The 20,831-nt window shown below is 38.3% G+C and overlaps 2 protein-coding genes across 6 annotated transcripts in view; one reads left to right on the top strand and one right to left on the bottom strand.

Moving 5' to 3' along the window:
* The window catches only part of LOC306854432 (E3 ubiquitin-protein ligase CBL-like), a 35,631-nt gene extending 19,471 nt beyond the window's left edge, over positions 1–16,160 (top strand). Inside the window, exons 3-16 of one of the 2 annotated variants that reach the window (XM_079392409.1) lie at positions 443–589; positions 725–881; positions 6,379–6,500; positions 7,274–7,411; positions 7,536–7,623; positions 7,717–7,848; positions 7,934–8,158; positions 8,494–8,625; positions 8,797–9,165; positions 9,247–9,338; positions 11,660–11,812; positions 11,925–12,034; positions 12,125–12,331; positions 12,967–16,160. In XM_079392409.1, coding sequence (XP_079248535.1) covers positions 443–589; positions 725–881; positions 6,379–6,500; positions 7,274–7,411; positions 7,536–7,623; positions 7,717–7,848; positions 7,934–8,158; positions 8,494–8,625; positions 8,797–9,165; positions 9,247–9,338; positions 11,660–11,812; positions 11,925–12,034; positions 12,125–12,331; positions 12,967–13,238 — 2,344 coding nt within the window. In that variant the 3' untranslated portion in view covers positions 13,239–16,160. The remainder of the gene's footprint in view (positions 1–442; positions 590–724; positions 882–6,378; positions 6,501–7,273; positions 7,412–7,535; positions 7,624–7,716; positions 7,849–7,933; positions 8,159–8,493; positions 8,626–8,796; positions 9,166–9,246; positions 9,339–11,659; positions 11,813–11,924; positions 12,035–12,124; positions 12,332–12,966) is intronic. The other variant, XM_079392410.1, reaches the window with a different exon arrangement.
* Positions 16,161–16,351: 191 nt separating this feature from the next.
* The window catches only part of LOC306854439 (cell surface glycoprotein MUC18-like), a 36,257-nt gene continuing 31,777 nt past the window's right edge, over positions 16,352–20,831 (bottom strand). Inside the window, exons 16-17 of one of the 4 annotated variants that reach the window (XM_079392423.1) lie at positions 17,719–17,833; positions 16,352–17,576 (exon numbers count right to left, since the gene is read on the bottom strand). In XM_079392423.1, the coding sequence (XP_079248549.1) occupies positions 17,719–17,833 (115 nt within the window). In that variant the 3' untranslated portion in view covers positions 16,352–17,576. The remainder of the gene's footprint in view (positions 17,577–17,718; positions 17,834–20,831) is intronic. The other 3 variants (XM_079392425.1, XM_079392426.1, XM_079392424.1) reach the window with 3 other exon arrangements.

Genomic DNA, 20,831 nt, shown 5'->3' with positions numbered 1-20,831 from the left:
AAGGAACAGCCCTGTAGAAACAGAGCGACACGCGTCATAATCTGAAGACCACGCCCACCGGGGGACAAAAAAAAAATTCCAAAACTCTCTCCATTGACTTTGTATTGCGGGAAGCTACCTCCTTGTCATTTCTGACTTATAACAAAGAAACAGAACAATGTCTAAAAGCTGCTAGTGGTTTTTTTTTTTTTTTTTGTATTTGTTTTTTATTGAAATCAATTTAATTGAAAAAAGACAGTGGAGATCTGTTGGAAGCTGTATTTTCAAACTTTGAAGTGATTTTTAATAAGACATTTTACATTTAGAGACCATTTTGGTGTATTGTGTTCCATTTCGATTTCTTTACTTGGTCTTAAAATGTCTTATTAAATTACAGAGACAGTTTTATGGATTTATCAAACCACTCAATAAAAATGAAACTATTATTTTTCCTTTATTTCAGACGGAACCTGACGAAATTGTCGCTGATATTCAGTCACATGCTCGCCGAGCTCAAAGCCATCTTTCCCAACGGCCTGTTTCAAGGGGATAACTTCAGAATCACCAAAGCAGATGCCGCAGAGTTCTGGAGAAAATCGTTCGGGGACAAGTGAGATGCTTAATGTGTTCTTTGTTCTCGTTACAGATTAACATGCTACATTTTGAGAAATTGGACTTTGACATGCTTAAAGAACAGAAAACAGTCTGATTCTGATCACATAATCTGAATTTATCTTAATTTCAGGACCATTGTGCCTTGGAAGGTGTTCCGGCAGGCCCTGCATGAGTTTCACCCCATCAGCTCAGGCCTGGAGGCCATGGCTCTCAAATCCACCATAGACCTCACCTGCAACGACTACATCTCCGTCTTTGAGTTCGACATCTTCACCAGGCTTTTCCAGGTGCGTCATTCAATCACTCCATCACTTCCTCCAAGCACAGACTAGCTCTATTGTGCTTGAGCTCGGTGTAGAGGAAGGTCTGACAATGACTATTGTTGTGTGGCTGTGGGTATGGAAGCGCTGTTTGAGTGCGTGTCAGTGCTGATTCTTCAGTTCTCATGGCTGAAAGCCAGCCTGAATGGAGGCCTCTTATCGCCTTTTGTAGCTCAAACAGGCTTGTCTGCACTCCTCCGAGCACACGATTTCCTGAGAGTAGAGGGCGAGAGATGATTTGAAAGTGCCTCAGCTTTAGATGAGAGCTGTTTGACCTATTTTAATGACGACTGCTGCTAGCCTCTCTGGGATTTTGTTTTTTTTTGCTCTAATTATATATACCCTTTGAGAGCAACAATGCAGAACAGAGATGTTTGAGGTTTTTCTGTTCTTCTACTTGATTTGTGTGTGTGTACACACTTTTTATTCTGGAACCACATAATTAGTGGTATTTGCTAGAGCAAGATTACGATTACTATTGCTCATACTTGGGGTTTGGGAATTTGAACCAACCTCAAGTATTTAGCTAGTCGATGGATGATAACCAAAGTTGACATCAGAATCGAAATCCCAATCCAAATTGAAAGTGTGTAGATTGAATCAAATAGAGAAAAGTGTATATCCAACCCTTCTGTGCTACAAACATGAGTCATACATCAATCATGCTATTATATTAAGTTATTATGCTTCCAGTGTTCACCATTCATAACAATAGCGAATACATAACATGTCAAAACCACTCTGAATACACGAGTGTTCAAAAGTATTGGGGTGTTAAGGTTTTTTTTTTGGTTTTTGAAAAGTCTCTAATGATCATCGAGGCTGCGTTTGTTCAAAAATACAGTAAAAACTGTAATATTGTAAAATATTAATACAATTATTTAAAATAACATTTCCAGTTTAATATACATTTAAAATGTAATTTATTCCTGTGATGGAAAATGGTCATTACTTAAGTCTTCAGTGTCACATTATCCTCCAGAAATCATTCTAGTATGCTGATTTGCTGCTCAAGAAACATTTCTTATTATCAATGTTGAAAACCTTTGGGCTACTTCACTTTGATCACTTAAATGATTTCTTGCCAAATGGTGATGTACTTTACTGCATTGCAAAGCTCTGGCAACCATCCACAACACCCTTGCATCCTAATGACGAGATTTGCCACTCGCGTCGTTTTCAGAAAATTTAAAAATCTAGTCGTGTAGTTTTTTCCATGGAACAGTTGACTATTGAGATTAGAATATGAATCTATAATATAGCAGCTGTTGAATGCATCATCTGACGGATGCTTGGCGGTGCAGTGCTGTCTATGTAATAAGCTCATTATTCAGAGTGCTCTAACACAGACATCACAGCGGTCCAGAGCTTTCTCGTTCCCCTCTCTTCTCAATAGGCCATAATCACATCTATCCTTTAATTAGCTTTCCTTACTTCACATCAGAGCTAATTTGGGATAAAAGGGGGGTCAAGATATTTTTTTTTGACTGATGCAGCTATAATCAAATGCTGCCTTTTTGATACATCTAATAATCAAGCTAACATTGACAGCATGTCATAATTCAAGTCGGTATGTTGGTCTGTTAGAGCACTTAAAACGGCCGTGGCACGGCAGGCCTTGTGCTCGTTCTAGTTGCAGTATAGAGCATTTGTGTTGCACCCTACCTCAGCTTCATTCATGCAGCCAGAAATAGACCAGCTGTTTACAGAGAGCCCGCAAAGCTCTTTGACGAAACTCCACGTAGCAAGGTCACGCTTCTCACCAGCATCTGAATGAACCCGCCCTGCTCGAGAGCCAGTCACAGGCTTTTTTTACTCCTTCGATTCGGCAGCCTTTTGACTGTGAGTGGACTTTTGTGAGATGGATACCTCAGTATGAAAACCGGTTTTGTTTTATGTGTTTGTTCAGTGTACACAAGCATGGTTAGGGTAGTAAATACTGAAGATTTCTAATAATGATAATATGTAATCTGAGAGGGGAAGAGGTGAGTTAGTTGACCCATATTTGCTTTGCAGCTATTTGACATGAGTGTCAGGGGGCGTTTCAGCTGATGCATAATGCATTTTGAAAATGTGTGAATTAGGGCTGGGTGATATGACGATATTATCGTATATCGACAATGTCTTGTAAGTATCGCGATGTCAACAGTCAGGTAAAAGACGATTACAGATTTTAACAAGAAAAAAAAAAGACAAATGATAAACCTAGTAAATTGCAAAAAATGAGAAAAATTACCCCATAGTCACCATACAGGTCTTTTTGCATGCAAGAATGAAATAATTCAGTAGGAGGGTTGGGAATCGAAAAGCTGTTTCAATTTTTGAGATCAGATCAGATGGAAGGTCAGGAACCGAATTACTTGTTATAAAATTAAATTTTGATTCTGCTTCTCGATTCCTGTATGTGCATTTATTGTGATTTCAAACGATTCAACTGCAAGAAGACGAAATAGAACGCGCTTCTGCACTCGCACGCTGTTTTCCGTGCTGCGCACACACACACAAAGTGCACGCACTAAAGCCGCCTCTTATATACGCGAACACTGGACTCAGCTCTCTTTCTCGCATTCTTACACATTCGAATGGACAAATACACACAGAATTATATCAAAATAACCCATAAATACAATCGGTTATGTCTTAAGTGAACGTAAAGAGCTGAGAAAGAAAACAAGGGTGTATTGGATCCATGCATTGACAGCAGCCGCTGCTGCCAGTCATTAATGTTAATCAAAGGACAAAAGAAAAGAAAATCCCTCACTGATCTTGACTGAGTCACTTTTGGAACCTCGGTTTATATTTATTTGCCCCCTTTTTTTTTTTTTTTTTGGTGCTGACCACCATAATGGCAACGTGCATCTGTGTATGCGATTTTGGAGATGCGTTCCAATCCTATTTATCCTTATTTAGGGTATAGACCTATTTTGATCTGCAGTTTAATAAAAGTTAAACAGAAAAAAAGAAAAATAGTAGCACTGCATGTGTTTCTGAATGTTTATTTAAACAATGTATAATGATGAAAAACCACAAACATGACAGTTATAATTAAAATACGCAAATTCCTTGACAGCCTATTCACATAGATTTTTTTTAATCAGTGTTTCCAGTATAATTATGTTTAATTAAGCTGAGATATAGCACTATAAATTATTAATTCATTTGCAACAAAACTATAAAGTTTTCTTGCAAACAGATAAAGGCATTATAGGCCTAGCCTATCTCAGCTCGCCCCTTATATTGTGGGTGTTGTATTTTGATTATTAAAATAAAAACTATAAAAATTAAATTACAAAAATGACATTTAAATTACCCCGCTTCTAAATAAGAAGCAGTTATTTTTATTTTGTTACAAAACAGGCCAAAAGAGACCTCTGAACTAGGCTTCCAGAAAAGAAAAAAACCTCAACGTTTTTGCTCAGAATTCGTTTTAATCCCTGCATGATTTTAGTCATACATGATAAATATCAAATAGCCTACTTATAGCTTGACTACAACGCAACAATTGTTATATTCAAGGAAATTAAACTTACCATCATAAAATGTCTACACAGGCGATAATGCCAAAAAAAAAGAGAAACATCCGAAAATAGGCATATTTTATTCAAAATATTAAATGAATGAATGATTGAGGCATTTATTTATGACATCATCATGCATTTATCATTCTTACAATCACCATGATGAACTTAAAATTGGGTTCTATTATTTTTCCTCAACAGTTCTCCTCACAAAACGAAATTATTTTCAAACACAAATTTGATAAGAACAGAATGACAATTATTAGCAACACCAACATAACAGTAAAGCTAATGTTTTCTGTTAGTTTAAGCACAAACTAAGAAATAGTTAAACCGAAACTTTAATGTGGCAATAATTAAGACCAAACTGAACATGTGCGGTGCATGTCGGCAATGTTGTCTCGGCTGGGGCGGGGCGGGGCAGGGCGGGGCGTGGTGGAGATGGGGCTTTTTTGCGGCGATTATCGATAAGATATTTTTGACATATCGCCCAGCCCTAGTGTGAATGTGTGAACAGAAACTGTGCTGGAGCCACTACATAGCCTGTCGTTTCCACAAACAAACATGGTGGATTGTGGTCTTTGCTTAGTCTAATTAATACTTTTATTGAGCAAGGATGCATCAAACAGTGCTGAAAAAATTAATCTTGGTTTCCACAAAAATGTTAACCAGCACAACAGTTTTTAAGATTGATAATAATGGTAAATGTTTTTGAGCAGCAAATCAGCGTATTGGATCATGTGACACTGAGGACTGGAGTAATGACTGCTGAAAATTCAGCTTTGCCATCACAGGAATACATTTACAATATATGAAGCTATAAAACAGTTATTTTAAATTTTAATAATGTTTTACAACATTACTTGTAATCAAATAAATGCAGCCTTGATGAGATTTCTTTCAAAAACAAATCCTACTCAACTACAGAGTATGTAATCACAAGCTGACTTTGATGTAACAGTCAAAACTGATTTAAATTTCAAATATATAAATAAAATTATATTAGATTCATTGCAGTCATTAGAACTGTGGTGTATGTCGACTGAATGCATGCTGAATTACACACGTCCAGTGTGGTCGGTCTGTGTTTATAACTTTCAATTTGAGCTCTGTGATTCTTACTCCGGCTGATAAAATGGCTTTCAAAGAAAAAAAATGAACACTAGTCCCATTTTTATAGGCCAGGAAGTGAATTTTTACTCTGACATCTTTAGACAGAGAAATTTGCATAAGGGCAAGCTGTTGATCAGTGTCAAACAACTTTTTTGAAAAAGGAACAAGTCAAATTCTCAGAAGTGATTGTCAGTGAGAGGAAGTGCCAGTTTTGCCTCCGGAAGATGCCATGAACACATGGGCAAAGTCATTTTAAAAGTACTTCTTATATAGTACTGTCACCCTGAACTAGAATGTCATCTGCTCAATTGATGTAGTTTATAGATTATATCAAATGAGCACATGACACTGTTTTTCTCGGAAGTACTTTTAAAGGACTTCATTCATGTGTGATATATATACTGGCCATTTGTCTCTTGATAAACTGTGTCTGTGAACAACAGTCCCATGGTTTTGGATGAGCTTTAGAAAGGGAAATAAGACTGATTGTGTGTTTTAAATTTGTCAGTATATGTCACTAGGCTTGGCATCTTGGCATTGAATGAAACGCCTGTTTTACTAATAAGGACTGACATTAAGTGATGTTTAAATACAGAGATCTTAGTTCATTTGGTTCTGAGTGACTCACCAATCCATCCACAACACACTCGGTCTCTTTGACTCAGACTCTCTCCATCGCTTAAATGGATATTAGAGCTCATCGCATAAGGGACTATGGGTGTCTTTGCTGTCAGATGTAATCTGTATATACATGCCACTACATTCATAGTGTGAATGGTGTTTGTGGGGAAAAAACTATACATGTTATTTTTTTTTTTTTTTTTTTAATATAGCCATGGTCATCACTGCTAAGAAACTGGAACAGCCTGGCAGTGACTCATCCAGGCTACATGGCCTTTCTCACCTATGATGAAGTCAAAGCTCGTCTGCAAAAATTCATCCACAAGCCCGGCAGGTAATGCAAACACCGCACACGTCACTGTTATAGGGGTAGTTCACGCAAAAATAAAAATTCACCTTGTCATTTTGTATAATGACTCATGTCGTTCCAATCGTAAATTAGTATTTTTCTTCGAAATAACAAAAAAATCTATGATTTGATTTTAAGATTTGATTTTATTTATTTTAATTTTTTATTTTTTATTATGAATATTTTCTTCCATTTTTAGTATTATTTTGTTTTATTTTATAGTCATGATCAATTTTTTTTTTCATCAAAACAACACAAATGTCATTTTATTTAATTTTTTATATATTAAGTTATTGGATTGGGACAACAAGGAATGATGGCAGAATTTCTTTTTTTTTTTGGTCAGCTTACTATTTAGTCCCAGTACTCAAGGATCTTGGTGTCTTGGGCTTCGACCAAGGGTCACGCAAGTCTTTTTTTAATTCAGATGTGTTGACGGCATCAGCCTCGTCACAGCAACATTATCTGCGACTCTTACATAAACAGTGACAAGACTTACATGGCACCATTAGTTGCTTGAATCCCCACTCTAAGTGGCCCGAAGGACAGCATGGTACCTCCCATCAATAGATGTATTGTAAAAGTACCATGATGTCACAAGCGCTCTCAATTCAAAGAAAAGCAATCATATGACCACCCATAATGCACTGAGACACGTTTCTCAGTGATGGCTTGATCTGACGCTGTTAGATTGTCCTGTTTCTTTATCTCATGTCATAAGTGTTTGTTGTAACAGTCACGTTTTCTCTTGGTTACAGCTATATTTTCAGGCTGAGCTGTACGCGCCTCGGCCAGTGGGCTATTGGTTACGTCACAGCTGATGGGAATATCTTGCAGACCATTCCTCATAACAAACCCCTCTTCCAGGCCCTCATCGATGGCTTTAGGGAAGGATTGTAAGTCAACACAGCAGCTCAGTCTAAAGCTCACATTTAAAATATTTAGATGTGTAATAAAGTATCAGGTGTAACACTTGACCTCCCTCAGTGTGTCTTAAAGACTGACTTTATTCCCATTTAGCTACCTTTTCCCTGATGGCCGCACACAGAACCCTGACCTCACAGGGCTGTGTGAGCCCTCACCTCAAGACCATATCAAAGTCACACAGGTCTGTTTTTGTTTTTTATTATCTCAGTCAGACACCTAAATCCATCTAGTGTTTTGGATAATCTGTGTAACCCTCTTTTTTCTTCGCTTACAGGAACAATATGAGCTCTATTGTGAGATGGGCTCTACTTTCCAGCTGTGTAAGATCTGTGCTGAGAATGACAAGGATGTGAAGATCGAGCCCTGCGGCCACCTCATGTGCACTTCCTGTCTCACAGCCTGGCAGGTAAACCTGAAGAACCTTCAGCTGTCCATTAGTCTGGATACACACGTGTTTTCCTCACTCTTGGTTTATTTTCTCACTTTTTTAGGAGTCAGAAGGCCAGGGCTGCCCGTTCTGTCGCTGTGAAATTAAGGGCACCGAACCCATCGTCGTTGACCCCTTTGATCCCAAGGACCCCAATAGTGGAGGTTCCTACGGAGGCTGCAGGAGTATGTTTGGGGCTGAGGGAGCCCCTTCGCCCAGCTACGACGATGACGATGACGATCGCTTTGAGGACTCTCCTTTCATGATTAGCAAGCTGGTTGGTTCTAAAGTAAGAACAACTTTATCTCATTATGAGTTTATGGACCATTCTGTTTTGCTAAATATGAAGGCATTGAGGTGCCTTCATAAAGACACCTCAACCTGTTTTTCAATTAACAGCATTGATTCAGCTGTCACCTGCCTTAGTAAATATTATTTTTTTTATGTGTTTGAGGCTCCTGTTTTGAAGTTTAATATAGGAATTCCTACAAATCCAAACCAGATAACTTTTCCTGCAGACACTTCAGTATTACTCAGCTCCAGATTGTGGTAAAGGCTCAGAAATGTTAGCATGAGTATTTAGCATCAGTATAGCTGTATGCTGAATGGTTTGGCTTGTTTCAGGTGGAGAGGCCACCCTCACCTCTGTCAGCTGCCCCTCAGCCCGTTGTTCCCCCAGTACCTCCTCGGCTGGATCTGCTTCCTCTCAGACCCACCAACCCTCCAGGGGCCTCTAGTCCAGGCGCCACATCCAAGGTAAATGCACTAGCATGGAATGTTTCGCCAAGTTTTTCATCCTCAGTACCTCAGTTTAGAATGTATTAAGCATTCTTTTTAAACACTTCAGAAGAAAATTTCAGAGTTAGGATTAGACGAGCACTTCTTGATGTTCAGTTTTTAATATCTGGTTTTTTCTCCCATCCCCAGGCCCCATCCCATCACAAGGACAAGCCGTTACCGCTGCCCCCAGCCCTTAGGGACCTGCCACCACCTCCTCCCCCAGACCGCCCACACCCAACCGGATCAGACAACCGGCTCCCGAGACGCCCTCTCCCCAGTACGCCTGGAGAACCTACTCGGGACAAATTGCCTCCTGCCCCACCTAACCGCAACATGCCAGACTGGAACTCCCGGCCCGTACCCAAAGCTCCATCGCAGCCACCAGCAAGCGGAGACTCCCGTGGGTCTCGAGAACTCTCAAACAGACACTCTCTGCCTCTCCAACTGCCCTCCACGCTCGATGCCAGAGCAGAAGGCCCGAGGAACAACGGCCCCCCCAGCCTCGACCACCAGCTGGTGAGGACGCACATGCCATATTTACACATTGACAGAAGCCTAATCTGACTTTTATCTAACTTTCATTTGCTTCATGTGCAGAGTTTCGGATCATCTAATCCTGGGTCAGATTACGACAGTCCGAAAGTAAAGCCATCTGCCTCGGCTAATGCCATCTATTCCTTGGCAGTCAGGTAGGTGGCATAGAGCCAACATAAAAGGCCATTTCACACTGAGCATGATGCGAAAAAGTGAGGTGAATCGCCAACAAACGGTTCCTTCACACAGAGTACAAAACAATTAATCAACTTCTGCTAATTCACGCCTACATGCCAGGTGGCAACCAACAATGCATTTTTCCTCATGGATGTATTTCATATATGGCTTTAACGTCGCTTTTCAATAGCATTAAATAAAGATAAATAAAGTTTGGTTCAACACCGGAAACACAGCCTATCTGTAATGCTTACACGAATACATCTTAAAGGGGTCATCGGATGCCCTTTTTCCACAAGTTGATATGATTAATGAAATGAAAAGTCTATAACATACTTTGGTTAAAATTTCTCAATGGTAGTGTAAAACAACACCCTTTTTACCCTGTCAAAAACAGCTCTTTTCAGAGCAAGCAGTATTGTTGCATGCCGCTTAAATTAAAATTAGCTCTGCTCGCCCCGCCCCTCTCTTCCGTGGAGTGACGCTCAGTTCTCTGAGAAACTTGTTTGCTTTAGCCACGTTTAGCTGCATTCATTGTGAAACTTGCTAACTAGCACGTTATTAGGAAAGGCGATTTGCAAAGATTCATAAAAAAAAACCTTCTACTCACTTCTTCTGTAAGGGGAGCTGGATCACAAATGATTCGTGCGAACATAGATGCATTTAGGTAGATCGGGGATCGTAGCATTCCCTTCAAAAACAAACATATCCACTGCGTCTTCAGTGGCTCAGATGTCGGGAGTAAATGATGACTGCTATGTTCATTATTACATCAACAACAGAACACCAGTCCAGTCTGTGCTGAAACTCTACTGTCTATCAACTATCGTGGGAGGGCCTGGGTCTGTGTGACGTCACACAGACAAGAAGCTGAGAACAGCTTGATTTGAGAAAGGGGTAAAGATTTTAGTAGATTTAAAAAATAAAAACACTGGGTGGATTTTTATCATTATAGGGTGGTTGTTTACACACACTGCCAACACACATTTCAGTTCAAACAACTTGTAAAAGTGCATGTTGCATCCGATGACCCCTTTAAAATATAATTAGAGGTACAATTAGCATCAAGCTACACTTCAGAATTTGTGATTAAAGTTTTTGCTCAAAACCTACTTTAAAGCATCATTAAGTGTTTGTAATAACTTCCGATTGTGATCTAAAGTGGATTTTGATCCTATAATAGGCAGACGTGCACCCTTTGTTTTTTTATAATGGATTGAGTGCTACACCTGCTTATCATGTCATAAACATCCTTTATTGCTATAAAAATACCATGAGCTACATAAAAAACATATACAGAAAAATATCGTCATAATCATTTGTCTATTTGCTTTCACATTTCATGTGTAGAAAAATGTTTCTCTCAGTTTATTATATTGGGAAGGACTGGAGATATGATCACACGATTGACAGATCTAGAGTGAAAACGCTTTGACTCATAACACTCGCGCACATGGAAGAAAACGGACATAATTTAGTGGGAAATAAATACAAATGATATTTTGTATAAAGAACAAGTGAGAATAAATCTGTTGTCAGAGACCAATGATGACAAGAACTCAGCATCCACTCTTTCTTCTGGAATACTCTTCTTCTGTGTTTGTTTACACTGGTTTTCAAAACAGCGCCACCACCCTCACAATTTTGTGCAACAGGAGCAGCCGCTGGCACGTGATCTAAGCTCAAATCTAATTGGATGGCCTGTTTCATTGCGAAGCGACGGGAGAAAAATCGACACGGTTTTTAAAAAATCCTCGCTTTTTCGCTCTGTGAATGATTGCTCCTGGTGTGAATAGCCCCATAGAGATCTATTGTTTCAATTCAAAAGTGTCATCACACCAAATTTTCGCGTTCAGTGTGAAAAGGCCTGCAGACTAGAGCAGCACGAAGTACTGCATATTGAAATAAAACTGGAATCGCACTATGGCTTAATGCATTAGTTTATCACTGAGGCACTATGTTTTTTACATGTGTGAAACCACTTGCTCTGAGAAACTGAAACACCGTGTCATGAGCTGTTTGTGTGGAAATGAACATAGTGCCGAGCTTATATACATATATTTATTCACCAGGAAACCTTCAAAAAATGCTTTAACATTTGAAAAAAAAAAAATATTAGTATTGTAATTTTACAGTTGCATGATAAAATAAAGTTTACACATTTTGTAGTCATGGAATGAGTAAAAAAAAGTGTTAATGTGGACTATGAAAAAAGTTCCCCTCACTTTCTATACTCACTCTGAACCTGTTAGTAAAGCGAGCAGTCACATGTGCGTTGACACTTTCTCTGTGTTGACAGGCCTCTCCCAGCAGTCAAAGCTCAGACCGGGGAGGACACCTGTGAGAACGATGAGGAGTCTGAGTACATGACTCCATCCTCTCGACCAGTGCTGCCCTCTGCTGCAGGGGAAGCTGTGCCTAGACCACCTCCTCCACTTTCTCTCAGTCCCAGGTAAACTTGTTTTAGCAGCCATGGAGGTGTAAAACTCAGAGACACTCTGAATAGACTAGACATAGATATCAGATCTCTTTCAGTGTACTGACACTCATGTTTACCTCTGTAGGAGTATGCTTAATGAAATGGAGTCAGAAAGCCCACAGATGTACGAAGCCATGTACAACATCCAAGCCCAGGCCCTTAGTGCCTCTGCACCACATCAGGCCAGAGACTCAGGTACTGTAATGTTTAAAGCTCTTCGTCTTTATACAGGCAGTCTTCTAGTGTATTCTGAAATGTGTAATATTGTATTTCTTGATTGTTTAGATTACTCTGAATTGCCTCCTTTGACCTGCTCTAATGGCCAGAGGGATCCTGTTGGTGCATGTGGTGAGGAGGAAGAGGAGAACAGCTATGACTATCCCAAGCCCCATATACCCACCAACCTCGCCCGACGAACGCTTTCAGATATTAACCCTATATCCTCACCCTTCAGCCGCTTTTCCATGGACAGCGAGTTTGGAGCGGCAGCAAGTAAGTAATACGGAGTGTTATTTTAGTATTATTTATACTTATTATTCATATACTCTTTATGTAAATAATAAGGATATAATATATACTAGTACATTGTTTTATAAGTTTATATACTATAGTTTTTGACTTGTATATTTACATTTTCAGTTTTCATTTTTATTTTAGTTCAAATGTTATTAAATTTGTCATTTTTATTAGTTTTTGCTTTTTTAAAATATTAAAGTATTTACGTTTTTTTTAACTGAAGCTAATAGTTTTAGTTATTTAGTACTTCCAACTATATATATATATATATATATATATATAAAATTTAGTTATCTAATATTTATATTTTATTTTATCTAACTCAAGCTGTCAAGCATCTTTTAATATCAAAAGATTTTTTTAGATGAGGAAACAAAGTCAGTCGAGTATGTCCAATCTTTTTTATTTCTATGGTAGTCAATATTTTTTAAATATATTTACAGAGCAAATATTGCACTGCCATTTCCTTTTTCCACCTATATTTATTTTAGATCATATTTCAACCCCATGAGAGTGCCATGGCTTCCTTATTTTAGAACAGCAACTGCAGTATGGTCATTATCTCAGTGTCTATATATTGACATCGTTTTTATTCTACATTGTGTCTTCAGCAGGCATGGACCCTACTGAAGCCCCCGAGCGGCCTCCTAAGCCTCTTCCCCGTCGCATTAACTCAGATCGCAGGCCCAGCCCGGTTCCCCCCGGAGCGAGCCCAGGGCCCAGCCAGCAGATCAGCAGCGAGATCGAGCACCTCTTGAGCCAGGGCTACTCCCATCAGGACATCCAAAAAGCCCTTATGATTGCACAGAACAATATCGAGATGGCCAAGAACATCCTGAGGGAGTTTGTGTCCATCCCTTCTACTGCACATATCTTAACATAGCGAAACTTATCCAAGCATCCAGTCATGGCCCGGCCACGCTCGTCACACATTCGTCTAGACTCCAGAAGAAAAGAGCGCAAACTTGCACTCTACCTCTAGATCTAGTGACGGCAAGAGACACTTTTTCCGTAACACTTCTTGGATTCTCTGTCCTCCTCCGTGCGTGCGGAAGAGCGAGGGGTTCGTTGCGGCCGCTTCTTCAGCCTGAAGGGCAACGCATGTCCCCCAAGGACAAAAACAAAAAGACAAAAACATGTACGTGTTTATATATGATTTAATATATAAATCAGAATATTGAGTATAGTTAATATATACACGTGTATGTTGGAGAGGTTCAGCTGCAGAGATCAGGGTGTGTGAAGTATTAGGCCTCGGAGTTCGGATAGCTAAAGGGAGTTAAACAGCAGACTGCAGCTGAGCATTTTCTGGTGTGAAAAATGGCCTTTACTTGTGTTGCTTCGGTACGTTTTGTTTTCAAGTGTGTGATTTTTCATTTTTCGTCTGTCTAGTAGCATGCTGTAAACGTCGGTCCCCACAGCGCAGTCGTCTGTTTCAAAAATACCGCTCAGCCCAAAGCAACCCATTCTCCGCTTGACCTTGACCTCCAGGGTACTGTTTTTTGGGGTTTTTTGGTTGTTGTTTTTTTGCGAGCGTGGTGGCGGCTGTCTTCGGAAATGGGCTCTCCGTCAGCCTTGTTACATCTGTGTAGCATTACTGTAACTGTACTGTACCATGAATTCACTTCCCAAATGTTTTAAGGACAGCCAGTCCTTCAGATTCCCAGTAGAAATGTGCTGATGAAGGGTACACACGTCTGATGTCAGGGGACATGTAATTAGTTTGCTCTAATCTGAATGTGTCATTAATATGGTGGTCTCTGACTTTTGTGAAGTAGTGTGTTTACTAAAGATAGTGTTATCTAACAGATAAAGGGCGAGAGGTTGGACACAAAGTGAATCTGCTTATTTAAAAAAAAAAAAAAAAAAAAGTAGTATTTGCTTAGAAAGGTCTAAGGCCTGGCCAAGTCGGTGGGGACTGAAATCACACTTGGGGAGGTTCGGACTCTTGTATGAAGCTGTTCATCTTTAGAAACCATTTCATTTGATCACCTTAATATATTGTTATTATTAATGTTATTATTATTTTTTTGATTTATTGTTATTAATACAGAAGTGCTTTACTGCTGCTATTATTGTTAGTGCTAAACAATTAAGCCTTAAATGTATATTTGTGAATACTGTGTTTAACCCATTTTAAAGTGACAGTATCGGTTGTGTGTATTTTGGTAATGTAGCATACTTGAAATAAGAAGCAACTTGCGCAGGTGTGAGCCCAGATGATTTGTTCAATGTGTGTGTGTGTTTGTGTGCATGGGACGTCTTGTTTTCATCCAGGTACGTTGCATTTTGCTTGAAATACATGCGTTTTCGTTTATCGAAATGGTGAAATGCGTCACGGGGCTCATTTTAGAAGGCTTTATTTCTGTTCTTTCCTTGTCCTATGAGGCTTTGGTTTTCAGCCCATCACCGATTGGATCGATCTTTCAGTGGCAGCCCTCTTCAAGCCATGATCGCAGTGCCCATAGTCTGCCTGCTGTTAGGGAGAAGGTTCTTCCCAGTCTCCCCTTTGTACTCAGGAATACCGTACATTTCAACAGAGTCTACATTAGTGACTCTGTACTTTAAAACCAGTGCAAGACTGTCTCGTTTTCAGGGTGAACACAATGCTAGACTCTTTTCTCAATGACATCAGCATCAAATTCATTAATTCCGCCTTCCTTAAAGGTATAGTTCTCAAAAAAATGTAATTCTGTCATTAACTGTATGGAAAAAACGACATGAGGAGGAGTAATTAATGTCAATGGGGTCCAAAATTAAATTGGTCCCATTGACTTCTATTGGATACATAAAAAAAAACATTCTTCAAATTTATAATTCACAAAAGAACGAAGGTCATTTGGAACGACTTGTGTTAATAAATGGCATCGTTTTCATTTTTGGGTGAACTGTGCCTTTAATATTTCCAGTTATTGTTTGTTATTGCACCAGCACATTTGAATGCACTTCTAATACATTAAAGTGAGTTTGAGTTTCTCATGTGGGACTGGAGGACTCATGATTGATGTCGCCGACATCAAAACTGGCCCAATTTTAGTATCTACTAGCCCTCAGTTTTCTTGAGTGTTGCACTGGGATTCCAGGTACTTCCATGTCTCAATCTTGTAGGTACACATGCAACCTTGAGAGCTTGTGAGCTGGTTAGTTCGAGTTGTAGGCGGTTTGTAGATTCTGTTGCCTTGAAGCACATGATGGTTTAATACTGATTTTTTTTACTGCACCATATGAAGTTTAGAGATGAGGTGGTGATACATTTTTAATTTTTCATTTTACTGTACTACTATTTCTTGATGATGTGTGATGGACGTGTGTAAGGTTGTGTGTACAATATTTGGCACAGTGTACCAATTTGTGCTATGATACTGTCACTTTAAAATCAAGTGTGTAAAGTTACTTATACATAGAATACGTGGAAATGGCAATGTTTTATTTCATTTTTGCATTCCTGTACATGTCAGAATTTTATTTTTGTTTACTGATGTGAATATTACTGTGAGCAGTGCCATATGTTTAGATATGTCCGTAATTTTTGTTCTGCTACCCGGAAAAAAAGGCCTTGTTTAGTGTAAAGAGTGAATGATTTCCCTCATGAATTTTTGGAAAAAGTTTCCATTGTCGCTTCTTTGGCTTGGTCAGTGACATCATAGTGAATATCTTGTCTGTTTACTGGAATGTCTCGAGTCAGACCACAAGAGGGAGCTCGCTCCTCATATTGCCATAACTTGCCTGAGTATTTCAGGGTTTCTTTCTTTTGTGCTAATTCTCATATCACTTTGGAAGTATGCACAGTGCTATACTGTTAATTAAAACAATAGAACAAACATCATGGCCACAGTGTCTGTCTTAAAGCTGTGTGTGTGTGTGTGCTGTAATTTTTTAATTTATTACTATAAAAAGCCACATCTGTTTTTGATCTTATCCGGTCTTTAACCTTAAAATATTTTGAACTATTGTACAGAACAGCTGTTTCTGATGAACATAAATAAATAGGCCAAACCGTGACAAAATTAAGGCTTGAGTAAGCCAGCCCTTTTTAATAGAAATACCAGGACAGTTCAAAAACAAGCATTAACAAAAACACTGACACAAAACAAAAACGGTGTGACAAACCAGAGGAAATGAAACGGGTGAACTTCAGTGTAATAAGGACTTTTGTATCCAACTGTGGGTCTGCTTTGCATACAGTACAGGGTACATACTGCATTGATTAAGATACAACTTATAAACCTTCAAAATATGGATTGGAAAAAAAAATCTAATAAAATATATAGTTAAAAAAAAGTCTTAAGTATAAAAATAACACCTGCATTCTTCCTGTTCTACTCTCCTTCCAATGTGTTAAATCAATGCAGACTTCCACATGCATTTTAATATTCCCTCTAAAATTTTAAATTGGGAGGGTTGGTCATGTATTACTTTATTTACATTCAGTGCAAGATGAGGACAGCAGGTAATGGCATTTAAAAAAAAGAATGCAACTGAGCTCAGCAGGACACTTCCATTTTTCTCAGACCAGAGGGACATTTTTAGCTCAAACTGACATTAACGTAATTCACTTGCTCAGCCCTCGCAGTGAACGTGAACTTCATTTGATATAGCTAATAAAATATCAAAATAAAACCAGAGGCATGACATGAACCAAACGTTTTGCTTAAGAGCAACCATGTCAGAGACATTCCCTGACAATTTATTTGTAGAGAAACTGCCCTCAAGCTTATCATTGGGCAGTGTCAGTGCTGATCCAGAGGACAGATGAATGTTGACGGTGGTAAAGACAGTTCAGTGCATGGACTATGTTGCGGCAGAGGTGGGAGCAGGTTCAGATCAGACACATCGACAGCACAGCAAATAATGCTCAACAAAGAGACTTGCATTATCAAAAAGATACTCGAGCGCAACCTTTCGAATGTCTCAGGCATTTTAAATAGCTAAATATATACAGTATTTCATATTTATATACAATTTGTCAATAATGGAGTCGTCCATAATGAACTTGGTGCTTTTTGGATCATCTTACTGTATATTGAATCAGATTATAGCGTTTTAAATAAACATGGGCAGAAAAAAGCAGAATTGAGTGGGAATTCAAGTAGAGGGGAAGATGTGGAAGTGTTGTGAGGTCTTTGAGCACTCAGATTTGGATTCACCCTGAGACGGAGCGCTGTAGGACAGAGGCCGCTGGCATCTCTTCATAGGTGGATGTAGTTTTCAGTCTTTGACTCTAATTGAGAGAAAATACCATCAGGTTTCTGTGGCACGGTGAGTGTCAGCCTTACAAATCTAGGGTCTTGTTTAAGATTGGATTTAAGTTCTGTGGACTGTAAAAGAGCTAATACTGGGAGTCATTGTTCTGAAGTAATGACCTATTCAGTGGGGGACTTTTTGTCTCCATTGACTCCTTGTAGAAGCACCGCCTCTTCAGATTTACCGCTTTTCATCTCCATCACAATATCATCCTTACTGGCCTTTTCCTTCGTGCTGGAGAATGAAAACAACAGATGATTTAAATCCTTAGTATGATGGTGTATTGAAAAATATTCATGTACATCTATCCAGACATTTAGTGTGGCTATGGCATTACGTTGATTCATTTTAGACCATTTTGCTCTAATTTTAAGGTACAGTGATACTTTAGTATTATTTATATACTATTTTTGTATTTCTTTTTAAATTTACCTTTATTTTTACATTTATATTTAGTCATTTAGCAGACACTTATCCATAGTGACTTACAAATGATGACAATAAAAGCAATCAAAAGCAACAAAAGAGCAATAATATGCAAGTGCTATGACAAGTCTCGGTTAGCCTAATATATATATATATATATAAAGTATGTATATACACACATGGTCAGAATTTTTGGTACCCTTTGTAAATTTGATCAAAGAAGGCTGTGAAAATAAATGTGCATTGTTATTCCTTTTGATCTTTTTTTTTTTTAAAATCACAAAAATCTAAGCTTTCATTGGACAATAAGAATTTAAAATGGGGGGAAATCTCATTATGAAATAAATGTTTTTTTTCTCAAATACATGTTGGACATTATTGGTACCCCTAGAAATTCTTATGAGTAAAATATATCTGAAATATATTTCCATTCATATTCACAATTTTGAGCACACCAGAGTGATTATGAACATGAAATTATCCAGCCATGGCTTCCTATTTCACAGAAATATAAACAAAACAAAGGCCAAATTCCAAATTAATCATCCATCACAATGAGAAAAACCAAAGAATATATTTCTGATGTAAAGCAAAAGCTAATTGAGCTTCACAAATTAGTGAAGTGGCTTTAAGAAAATTCCCATTTTCACCATCAGGGCAATAATTAATAATTTCCAATCAACATAAAATGTTACGAAACTGCCTGGAAGAGGACGTGTGTCTATATCGTCCTAATGCACGGTGAGGAGGAGAGTTTGAGTGGCTAAAGACTCTTCAAGGATCACAGCTGGAAAATTGCGGAAAAAGGTTGTTTCAGGGTCAGAAAACCTTTTTAAAAATTATCAAACAGCACCTACATCACCACATGTTGTTTGGGAGGGTTTCAAGAAGAAGAAAAAAATGAAAATAAAATTCTTTCACCAAAAAACAATCTCCAGCATATTCAGTTGTCAGACACGACTGGAACTTCAAATGGGACTGGCTTCTATGGTCAGATGAAACTAAAAAAAATAGCTTTTTAGCAGCAAACACTCAAGATGGGTTTGGTGAACACAGGGATAAAAAGTACCCCATGTGTACAATGAAATATACTGCTGTATTTTTGATGTTGTGGGCCTATATTTCTGCTGGGGGTCCTGGACATCTTGTTTAGGCACATGGCATCATGGATTCTATCAAATAATAACAGATAAAAAAATCAATAAGTGACTGACTCTGTTAGAAATCTTATAATGGGCCATGTTTGGATCTTCCAACCGGACAATAATCCAAACACAAAAAATTTTTGTGAATTTTTTAAATAATAGATCAAAAGGATTAACAATGCAGATAAATTTCCACAACTGCCTTTGATCATATTTACCAAGGGTGCCAACAATTCTGACCACGTCTGTGTGTCTGTGTGTGTGTGTGTGTGTGTGTGTATGTATATATATATATATATATATATATATATATATATATATATACACATATATACAGACATATATATATATATATATAGACATATACATATAATAAAAAGAAAACGAGTAGACAGTATAGAAAAAGAATAAAACAGCAAGGCTTAGAGGCCTTTTTTTTTTAAAGAAAACAAGCAAAACTAATTTTTACAACATTTCTGTTTAGCTTAAAAGTGTTTTAGTTTTAGTAATTTTAAGTTTTATTTGTTTAATTAAAAGCTAAAAAAAAATTACAAAAACATGTCAATTTAGCTATTTATCTTTAATGTATTTTAATTTTAGTTCCAGTAATTTCAACTTTGAGCATAAAAAAAAAACATAAAAATTACCAAAATATATTTCTAATTTATTTTAGTTTTAGTAGTTTTATGACAAATTAAAAATGAGAAATGTGAAAAGTTTGCTTTTTAAAGGGGTCATATGTCGTTGCTAAAAAGAACAATATTTTGTGTATTTGGTGTAATGCAATGTGTTTATGTGGCTTAAAGTTCAAAAAGCACATTATTTTCCACATACTGTACATTATTGTTACTCCTCTATGCCCCGCCTTTCTGAAACGCGTAGATTTTTACAAAGCTCATCGTTCTGAGAAGCGAGGCGTGCTCTGATTGCCCAGCTATCCAGTGCGTTGTGATTGGCCGAATACCTCAAGCATGAGACGGAAATGTTATGCCCCTCACAGTATTGTGATGGCGTTTCCTAACGCCGACAAGACTAAAACAATAAAACCCATTACAAACGAAGCATTTGTTGCATCCAGTGGGGACATAATTACTGATTATAATGACTTATACTGTCTTGTTACGCGGAGCGATGCAAACATTACCATGTCTGCATTTGTGATCGGAGAAACGACAAACAACAAGCACTACACTACACTGCTCAAAACTCGCGTTTAAATTTGTCAGTAGCAGAAACATACTGACAGGCTGTGAGTCAGAAGCCCAGACTGTCCTTGCAAAGTTGGAATTGCCCCACTTTATAGAAACAGCCTTTGTGCAAGCCAGCAAGCTACTCTTCCAGCTTCAAGAAATAGTCCTCCGTAAAATGTTATCTCCTCTTTTGGAAGACCAAACAAAGTAGTTTCGCCTTCACAGTGTCTCCAGGACATGGTGCCAGTGGCAGAAACAATACTACAGCCAGAATAAAAATCACGCCCTCTTCTTTTATTGCGTATACATTTAGGCTGTGTTATGAAAATCTGCCCACATCCTGATGTAGGCATGTGGGGGCGTGTTTGAATGAGCCGTTTTAGGGGGGCGTGGCAGAGTCTTAACTTTTATAAAGAATATCTCTTTGGTTTTGAGACTTTAGTCTTTGCAACTTCAGATCTTATTTATGCA

This window comes from Barbus barbus (genome assembly GCF_936440315.1).
Source record: "Barbus barbus genome assembly, chromosome: 34".
Classification (NCBI taxonomy): Eukaryota; Metazoa; Chordata; class Actinopteri; order Cypriniformes; family Cyprinidae; genus Barbus; species Barbus barbus.
This window is presented reverse-complemented; position numbering and strand designations above follow the sequence as displayed.